Below are 10,179 nucleotides of genomic sequence, written 5' to 3'. Positions count from 1 at the left end.
GGGAGGAGGGGGTGGGGGGTGGCGGCCTGACGGAAAAGCACAGCCCCCTGCCAGAATCCGGTCCTCTCCATTGGCTGACAGACAAGCATCTCCGAAAGCCACGCCAGGGGCAGAGGCAGAAATAATTTTCTGATGGCGCATCAGAGATTTAAAAACAAAACAACGGACAAATAAATAAATAACTGGCAAGATGGCCTCATTCCTTAGAGAATGGGGGGTGGGGGGGTTGGGAAAGGTCTTCTTGGCACTTCTCCTCGCAAAGGGAGCGGGGGTGAGGGGTGGCATCCCCCAAAAAGTCTATGCAGGCAAAGAAATGACTGTCTCCAGGCCGGATGCCATGGCTCACTCCTGTAATCCCAGCACTTTAGGAGGCCGAGGCGGGAGGATCACCTGAAGTCAGGAGTTCGATACCAGCCTGGCCAACATGGTGAAACCCCGTCTCTATTGAAAATACAAAAATTAGCCAGGCGTGGTGGCGTGCGCCTGTAGTCCCAGCTACTCGGGAGGCTGAGGCAGGAGAATCGCTTGAACCTGGGAGGCGGAGGTTGCAGTGAGCCGAGATGGCGCCACTGCACTGCAGCCTGGGCGGCAGAGGGAGACTCTGTCTCAAAGAAAAAAAAAAAAAAGAAATGACTGTCCCCAGCTCACCGTGTTGTGGGACCATTAGATGGTCACTTACCATTGATGCAGCCTCGTGCCCTAAACAGGGCTGGGTGCAGGGGAGGCAGAAGTTTCTCAGGCACACTCGCTTTGCAGGGCTGCTGTGGGAACGGCGCCCCCTGCAGTTGTGCGCTGGCGTGGCCTCGCCCTGGAGGAATTCAAGGAGACTGTGGGAGATGGTAGGGTGGAGAGTGCAGGCCGTGCAGTCGGACTGGAAGTGGGTTTGAACTCTAGCCCAGCCACTCCCCAGCTGGCAGACCAGTGGGCATGACTGATCTCACCTGTGGGCCTCCGTTTTTCTCATCTGTGAAATGGAGCCGCTATGGCTTTTCCACATTATGAGATAATGTATAGACAGCACTAAACACAGTGCTGGGGCACAAGAAAAGCTCTCTATGTGTTTCTTTCTTTCTTTTTTTTTTTTTGAGGTGGAGTCTCGCTCTGTTGCCCAGGCTGGAGTACAGTGGTGCGATCTCGGCTCACTGCAACCTCCAACTCCCAGGTTCAAGTGATTCTCCTCCCTCAGCCTCCCAAGTAGCTGGAATTACAGGCACACACCACCACACCTGGCTAATTTTTTTTTTGTATTTTTAGTAGAGGCGGGGTTTCAACATGTTGGCCAGGCTGGTCTCGAACTCCTGGCTTCAGGTGATCCGCCCACCTTGGCCTCCCAAAGTGCTGGGAATAGAGGTGTGAATCACTGTGCCCGGCCTATATGTATTTCTTGCTATTGCTGTTTTTAATGTTTATTTTATTTACTTATTTTTTTAAGAAACAGGAGTTTTCCCTGTCATCCAGGCTGGAGTGCAATGGCACAATCACAGCTCACTGCAGTCTTGAACTCCCGGGCTCAAGTGATCCTTACACCTCTTTCTCTCCAGTGGCTGAGACTACAGGCTCCTACCACCACGCCCTGCTAATCTGTGTAATTTTTGTAGAAATAGGGTATCTCTCTATTGCCCAGGCTGGTCTTGAATTCTTGGGCTCAAGTGAGCCTCTCATCTCAGCCTCGAAAAATGTTGGGATTATAAGTGTGAGCCACAGTGCCTGGCCCACAGCACTTACTATTAATTGAAATTATTTACACTTTTTTGTTGTTGTTGTTGATTCTCTGCTCCCCTTATTAGAATATACTGTGTTTTTTGTTTTGTTTTTTTTTTGAGACAGAGACTTGCTCTGTTTCCCAGGCTGGAGTGCAGTGGTGTGATCTCAGCTCACTGCAACCTCCGCCTCCTCTCAGGTTCAAGCGATTCTCATGCCTCAGCCTCCCAAGTATCTGGGACTACAGGCATGCACCACCACACCCAGCTATTTTTTTTATTTTTGGTAGAAACGGGGTTTCACCATGTTGGCCAGGCTGGTCTTAAACTCCTGACCTCAGGCAACCTGCCCACCTTGGCCTCCCAAAGTGTTGGGATTACAGGCGTGAGCCACTGCACCTGGCCAGAATATACATTTTCTAAGAGCAGAGGCTCAGTTGGTCTTATGCACCACACGTTCTCCGCACAAGGTAGCAACTCCTGGTGCAAAGCTGTTCAGGAAACGCAGGCAGAGCGCATGAAGGCTGGCTTCCTTCATGACATTCAATGACACCCCACCCAGGCTGGCAGCCTCACCCGCTGCATGGAGGTCTGCACTCTTCCGAGGCATAAAGGTAACCTGCCCACAGCAGAGGCAGAAAGCCCCGATGGGGAAGCAGAGACCCCAGAGACTTTAGCACAAGGTTGGGACTTCCCATCTCCTGGCTGGAGAAAATGAAGGTCTTGCAAGAGACACTTGTGTTAACTGAGGGATGGATTCGGTGAGTCCCTGTGCTGGGCACTGGGCACAAGATATGAGTAATTCCCATTACTGGCAAACAAAGGCGAGCCCTGCCTGCGTGCAGCGGGCCTCTCTCAGGCTCCTCCTCAGAGCATCGGAGGAAGAGGATGCCTGAAGGAGTGGATTCTGCATCTGAGGAAGGTTGCAAGGCGATATGGCTAGTGCCCACCAGCTCTTTTGTGCAGGGGTGAGGGTGCAGGGTTAGTGGTGGGCTCCCCTGCGTGGGGCTGCGGCTGTGGCCCCTCTCATCATCACCCGCCTGCGCTCCCTGCCTCTGAGGTATCTGCTTCTTCCCAGCTCACGGCTGGCAGAGGCGTGGCTTCCCTAATTCAGTTAATTCATGCTGTTTTTGTGTGCAGGATTGGGAATTCTCTTAGAATGCCCATTCAGTTGAGGCCAGGCATGTAATCCCAGCACTTTGGGAGGCCGCTCACACCTGTAATCTCAGCACTTTGGGAGGCTGAGGTGGGCAGATAACTTGAGGTTGGGAGTTTGAGACCAGCCTGGACAACATGGTGAAACCCCGCCTCTACTAAAAATACAAAAATTGGTCAGACGTGGTGGTGGGCGCCTGTAATTCCAGCTACTCGGGAGACTGAGGCAGGAGAATCGCTTGAACCCGGGAGGTGGAGGTTGCAGTGATCCCAGATTGAGCCACTGCATTCCAGATGGGGTGACAGAGTGAGACTCCATTTCAAAAAAAAAAATAAGTAATTCCCATTCAGTTGAGAGAAACAGGTGGACAACAGAGTCTGGGCTGATCTAGAGACATCTTTGGAGTGGTGCGGGTTGGGGGACCGTTGGGGAGGTTTCCTCGTAGGGCACAGAGGTGGCGACTGTATGAGTGAGACCCCTGAGGAGTGAGTGGAGTTAGATGAATAAAAAAGAGGGAGGAAGGCATATTCTGGACAGACAGGCCTGTCCAGACTGGCATTTAAAGAGCAACAGCTTCTCCCCAGTCCACCAAAGCCCTGGGAGCTGTCCATGGTGCTACAGCCACCACCGAGGAGCCACTGCGTGTAACCTAAGCTTGGTTCCCTGTTTTTTTTTTTTGTTTTGTTTTGTTTTTTTTTTTTTCCCCTTTGAGACAGAGTCTCGCTCTGTCACCCAGGCTGGTGCGATCTTGGCTCACTGCAACCTCCACCTCCCAGGTTCAGGCGATTCTTCCGCCTCAGCCTCCCGAGTAGCTGGGATTACAGGCACCCACCACCACGCCAGGCTAATTTTTGTATTTTTAGTAGAGATGGGGTTTTCACCATGTTGGCCAGGCTGGTCTCAAACTCCTGACCTCAGGCGATCCGCTCACCTCGGCCTCCCAAAGTGCTGGGATCACAGGTGTGAGCCACCGCAGCTGGCCTCTGTCTGTTTTCATTTCGTTTTATTTTAATTTTAAAATGGAAAAAATGTTAATTTAATTTAATTTTTTTTGAGACAGGTTCTTGCTCTGTAGCCCAGGCTGGAGTGCAGGGGTGTGATCATGGCTCACTGCAGCCTCAACCTCCTGGGCTCAAGCGATCCTCCTATCTCAGCCTCCCTGGTAGCTGGGACTACAGGTGTATGCCATCACACTTGGTTAATTTGACAATTTTTTGTAGAGATGGGGTTGCACTATTTTTCCCAGGCATACATACCACACCCAGTGGGTGTGGATATCTTTAGGGGCCATTATTCTGCCGGCCATCCCTGAGGAATTCGTTTGGAAAGGCACAAAAGGGCTAGATTTTGTAGGATCTTGAAACTTTTCTGAAGGTGAGCTTGTAGAAAATTTTCTTGTGGGCTGGGTGCAGTGGCTCACACCTGTAATCCCAGCATCCCAGCACTTTGGGAGTCTGAGGCGGGTGGATCACTTGAGGCCAGGAGTGCTGGGCTCAGTGCTGGGATTACAGGTGTAATCCCGGCCTGTCACCCTGTATCTTTAACCCCTACACCAGTGGCTCTCACCTGGGGGGGTGGTGATCCTGCCCGCAGCGGACACCGGACGATTTCTGGGGACCATTTGTGTTTGTTGCGACTGGGGGATACTCCTGTTATGGAGTGGATGGAGGCCAGGGATGCTGCTCAGCACCCTGCAGTGCCCAGGATGGCTCTGCCCCAGAGAACAATCTGGTCCCAATGTCCACGGTACTGAGCAAGAAAAATTCTGCCCTAAAAGAATGCTTGATACAGGCTAGGCAGTGTGGCTCACGCCTATAATCCCAGCACTTTGGGAGGCCAAAGTGGGTGGTCAGGAGGTCAGAAGTTCAAGACCAGCCTGGCCAACATGGCGAAACCCCGTCTGTACTAAAAATACAAAAATTAGCCGGGCGTGGTGACACGCGCCTGCAATCCCAGATATTCAGGAGGCTGAGGCAGGAGAATCGCTTGAACCAGGGAGGCGGAGGTTGCAGTGAGCTGAGACTGCACCACTGCACTCCAGCCTGGGTGAATGAGCAAGACTCTGTCTCAAAAATAAATAAATAAATCCATAAAATAAAATGACTTCCAAGCTTCATGCTGAAGCACTGTCTAGTCTTCCTAAGTGCAAGAAAGCTCCAAGGAGAGGCCGGGCGCGGTGGCTCACGCCTGTAATCCCAGCACTTTGGGAGGCCGAGGTGGGCGGATCACAAGGTCAGGACATCGAGACCAGCCTGGCTAACACGGCAATACCCCGTCTCTACTAAAAATACAAAAAATTAGCCAGGCGTGGTGGCGGGCGCCTGTGGTCCCAGCTACTCGGGAGGCTGAGGCAGGAGAATGGCGTGAACCCGGGAGGCGGAGCTTGCAGTGAGCCGAGATCGCGCCACTTCAGTCTGGCCTGGGCAACAGAGTAAGACTCCATCTCAAAAAAAAAAAAAAAAAGAAAGCTCCAAGAAGAAAAGCAGTGTGTTAGAGAACTTCAGATATGAGTAAAAGTGCTATGAGTTCAATGTGAATGAATCAACCACGTCTATTTGTTGGGAATAACGCTCAAAATCCTAAGAAGATTGAATACACAAACAAAGGGATTTTAGCAAAGCAATTTTACTTCTGCGCAGAGAGGTGTTTTTCTTTGTCCAGTCGTCATGAGAGCGCACCTGAACAAAGGGGCATGAGAGCCTTTATTCCTGAGGCAAGTCCTGCCCTTGTGCCCTTTCCCCATTGGCCGGGGTCGGGTCACACAATCTGAACTAATCCTGGTTGGCTAGACATTTGAACTTTCTTTTTTTTCTTTTCTTTTTTTTTTTTTTTTTTTGAGACGGAGTTTCGCTCTTATTGCCCAGGTTGGAGTGCAATGACGCAATCTCAGCTCACTGCAACCTCCACCTCCTGGGTTCAAGTGATTCTCCTGCCTCAGCCTCCTGAGTAGCTGGGATTACAGGCATGCGCCACCACTCCTGGCGAATTTTGTATTTTTAGTAGAGATGTTGGTCAGGCGGGTCTCGAACTCCTGACCTCAGTTGATCCGCCGTCCTCATCATCTCAAAGTGCTGGCATTACAGGTGTGAGCCACTGCACTGGCCGAGGTCATGTATTGACGGTTGATGCAAACACTGTGACTAGAGGCTCACAGGAACCCAACGTCGTGTTTCTCTTAGGAGCGATGGTCAGTATTAGTGAGCTTGGTATTGACTTTAGAGAACAGAATTAATGAGAATTGACTGTGTCTACTTCTTTTTTTTTTTTTTTTTGAGACGGAGTCTTGCTCTGTCGCCCAGGCTGGAGTGCAGTGGTGTAATCTCGGCTCACTGCAAGCTCCACCTCCCGGGTTCATGCCATTCTCCTGCCTCAGCCTCCCGAGTAGCTGGGACTACAGGCGCCTGCCACCATGCCTGGCTAATTTTTTTGTATTTTTAGTAGAGATGGGGTTTCACTGTGTTAGCCAGGATGGTCTCGATCTCCTGACCTCATGATCTGCCTGCCTTGGCCTCCCAAAGTGCTGGGATTACAGGCGTGAGCCACTGCGCCTGGCCTCTTTTTTCTTTTCTTTTCTTTCTTTCTTTTTTTTTAGACTGGGTCTTGCTCTGTCACCCAGACTGGAATGCAGTGGTACACTTATGGCTCACTGCAGCCTCCACCTCCTGGGCTCAAGCGATCCTCCCACCTCAGCCTCCTAAGTGGCTAGGACTACAGGCACACACAACCACATCCAGCTAATTTTTGTATTTTGTAGAGATGGGGTCTCCCTATGTTGCCCAGACTGGTCTCAAACTCCTGGGCTCAAGCAATCCTCCTGCCTTGGCCTCCGAAGTAGCTGGGGTTACTGGTGTGAGCCACTATGCCTGTTTCTACTTCTGAAGGCTGTTTTTTTTTTTTTGTTTGTTTGTTTTGTTTTGAGACAGAGTTTCACTCTTTCACCCAGGCTGGAGTGCAGTGGTGTGATCTCAACTCACTGCAACCTCTGCCCTCCAGGTTCAAGTAGTTCTCCTGCCTCAGCCTCCTGAGTAGCTGGGATTATAGGCAACTACCACCACGCCCAGCTAATTTTTTTGTATTTTTAATAGAGACAGGGTTTCACTATGTTAGCCAGGCTGGTCTTGAACTCCCGACCTCGGCCTCCCAAAGTGCTGGGATTACAGGTGTAAGCCACCATGCCCGGCCTTCTGAAGGCTGTTATGGGAACTAGATCACATTTTGCATGTAAAGCATTTAGCACAATCCTTGCAGTAAATAATAGAAAAAATGCAACCCAGAGAAAACACTACAACAGATCCTTTGTAAAGAGACACAGCCTTCGTTACCTAATTAGAACTGCAGGGACTTGGAGAGAGGCCGTGTGCAATTAATTACCTTGTTGGACTTTAGCCAGGGCATGGCAGGGGGAGCTGCACTGGCCAGACCCACCAGAGCATTCCCGGTGGCCACACATGGTCATGGAGTTACAGATGGAAGAGTGCCATCCGCTAAATCACCAAATGTGGCTTCCCTCAGAACCCTGGGCTCTCCATGGAGCCTGTCCAAGAATTAGTAGCCCTGTATCTGCTGAATGCACTTCTTACTTTAATGCTCTCGTAATACTCCATTGTCAAAAAGCCAACTGATTTGAAAGACTTCAGCAAAGCAAAAGTTCATAGATGCCCAAGACCCAAGACTTCCTTTTTTGTTTGTTTTGTTTTGTTTTGAGACTGAGTCTCACTCCGTCACCTGGGCTGGAGTGCAGTGGCACGATCTCGGCTCACTGCAACATCTGCCTCCCAGGTTCAAGCAATTCTCCTGCCTTGGCCTCCCGAGTAGCTGGGACTACAGTCACCCGCCACCTCGCCTGGCTAATTTTTGTATTTTTTAGTAGAGACAGGGTTTCACCATGTTGACCAGGCTCGTCTTGAACTCGTGACCTCAGGTGATCCGCCCGCCTCAGCCTCCCAAAGTGCTGGGATTACAGGCATGAGCCACTGCGCCCGGCCCCTTTTATGTTTTTTGTTTGTTTGTTTGTTTTGAGATGGGGGTCTGGCTCTGTCACCCAGGCTGGAGTGCAGTGGTGTGATCTTGGCTCACTGCAACCTCTGCCTCCTGGGCTCAAGTGATCCTCCCGCCTCAGCCTCCTGAGTAGCTGGGACCACAGGCAACTGCCACCATGCACATCTAACAGAAGCCCAAGACTTCTATGATGCTTTTTGGAGTCTAGTGTTCAAAGTGGGCGTCTTAGTCTGTTCAGGTGCTATAACAAAGCCAGGCGCAGTGGCTCACGCCTATAATCCCAGCACTTTGGGAGACCGAGGCGGGTGGATCACCTGAGCTCAGGAGTTTGATACCAGCCTGGCCAACATGGTGAAACCCCGTCTCTACTAAAAATACAAAAATTAGCCGGGTGTGGTGGCACATGCCAGTAATCCCAGCTACTCGGGAGGCTGAGGTTGGAGGATCGCCAAAGCCTGGGAGGCGGAGGTTGCAGTGAGCTGAAATTGTGCTATTGCACTCCAGCGACAGAGCGAGATTCCGTCTCAAAACAAAACAAAACAAACAAACAAACAAATAAACAAAAAAGCTGCCTAGTGAATGGAGGGAAAGGCTTAGGCAGAAGCCCCGTTACTTTACGTGGGGCCCTTCAGAAGTCGCTGGGCTCAGTAGGTTCCTAGCCGTGTTTGAGAGTCGGCTTTTCTAAGAGATACTCATGCAGCCCAGCCTCTGGGCCGCCCAGCTTCTGGGCCGGCCAGGTGGTCACCCATCTTCTTCTTCTTCTTTTTTTTCTTTGGAGAGCCTCACTCTATTCCCCAGGCTGGAGTGCAGTAGCGTGATCTCGGCTCACTGCATCCCCTGCCTCTTGGGTTCAAGAGATTCTCATGCCTCAGCCTCTTGAGTAGCTGGGATTACAGGCGTGCACCACCATGCCCGGCTAATTTTTGTATTTTTAGTAGAACTGGGGTTTCGCCATGTTGGCCAGGCTGGTCTCAAACTCCTGACCTCAGGTGATCTGCCTGCCTCGGCCTCCCAAAGTGTAGGGATTACATGTGTGAGTCACCGCGTGCAGCCCACTTTCTCATCTAGGAAGTGACTCTCCAGGAAGTCACAGAGATGGGGGTCTGTAGGGGCGGAACCCAGTGCATGAAGATCCAAAAGACTCTGGTTGAGATTTTTCCCCGGGGCCATGGCGGCTTCCATGGCTTCCAGGGTTTTACCCAACTCATCTTGACCTGGCTTCAGGATGGCCTGGAAGACAGCAGGGCCACCACGCTGGTTTTGCATCTTCAGGAGACGCTCAACACCCTTGCGCTTCTCCTTGGCCAATTCATGGAAGAAGTAGCCACCGCATTCTGGAGCCACATCATGGTGATCGAAATAGAAGCGCAGACAGTGGCTCACGCCTGTAATCCCAGCACTTTGGGAGGCCGAGGCGGGCGGATCATGAGGTCGGGAGATCGAGACCATCCTGGCTAACACGGTGAAACCCCGTCTCTACTAAAAATACAAAAAATTAGCCAGGCGTGGTGGTGGGCGCCTGTAGTCTCAGCTACTCGGGAGGCTGAGGCAAGAGAATGGCGTGAACCCAGGAGGCGGAGCTTGCATGCAGTGAGCAGAGATCGCACCACTGCACTCCAGCCTGGGCGACAGAGCCAGACTCCGTCTCAAAAAAAAACAAGCAAAAAAACAAAACAAAACAAAACAAAAAAACCCGCAGAGGGAGGAGGTGTAGGAGGCCCGCAGGTGCAAACTGACCAGGCGGTTGACGGCTGACTCCACCGCGGTGGAATAATTCTGACGAATCTGGGAGCTCATGGTTGGTCGGCAAGAAGGAGCTAACCACAAAAACGGCGTTGGTTGGTCCGAGAAGCAGGAGATGGCTGAGCCGATGCTCCTGGAGGTTGCAAGGAGAGAGGAAATCAGCGGGTGGTCGGAGGCTGGAAGTGAGTTCCCGGATCTGTTCCGTCCAAACACTGTGGAAGCAAGAGACGGATCCGCGGGACCGCCAAACACGCTGCTGCTTGTCAGGTTTCAATACTGTCAAGTGACTCTCCCTCCCCCTCCTTCCAGGCTGCAGTCTTGGGAAGGAAGTCACTATGCACAACCCACACTCAAGAGGTGTAGAGTTACTCTCTATCTCCTTAAGCACAGTGTAGCTACACAAATTAGGAATTCTTCTGCATAAGAGATTTGTCTGTTTGCCTCCATTTATTTGTTTATTCATTCAATTCTTTCTCTCTCTCTCTCTCTTTTCTTTCCTTCCCTTCCCTCCCTCCCTGCTCCTCTCCCTCTCCTCTTTTATTATTTATTTATTTATTTATTTATTATTTTTTTATTTTTTTG

General features: G+C 51.1%; 1 protein-coding gene across 1 annotated transcript; it reads right to left on the bottom strand.

Moving 5' to 3' along the window:
* Positions 1–8,546: 8,546 nt before the first annotated feature.
* On the bottom strand, positions 8,547–9,681 carry LOC101133655 (ferritin light chain 1-like). Its single transcript, XM_019014948.1, has 3 exons — positions 9,548–9,681; positions 8,911–9,232; positions 8,547–8,615 (listed from the first exon to the last, which is right to left on the bottom strand). The coding sequence occupies exons 1-3, from the start codon at positions 9,649–9,651 to the stop codon at positions 8,547–8,549; spliced, it is 495 nt and encodes a 164-aa protein (XP_018870493.1). The 5' UTR covers positions 9,652–9,681.
* Positions 9,682–10,179: the final 498 nt, after the last annotated feature.

The sequence above is a fragment of the Gorilla gorilla genome, chromosome 20 (genome assembly GCF_029281585.2).
Source record: "Gorilla gorilla gorilla isolate KB3781 chromosome 20, NHGRI_mGorGor1-v2.1_pri, whole genome shotgun sequence".
In the NCBI taxonomy this organism is placed as follows: Eukaryota; Metazoa; Chordata; class Mammalia; order Primates; family Hominidae; genus Gorilla; species Gorilla gorilla.
This window is presented reverse-complemented; position numbering and strand designations above follow the sequence as displayed.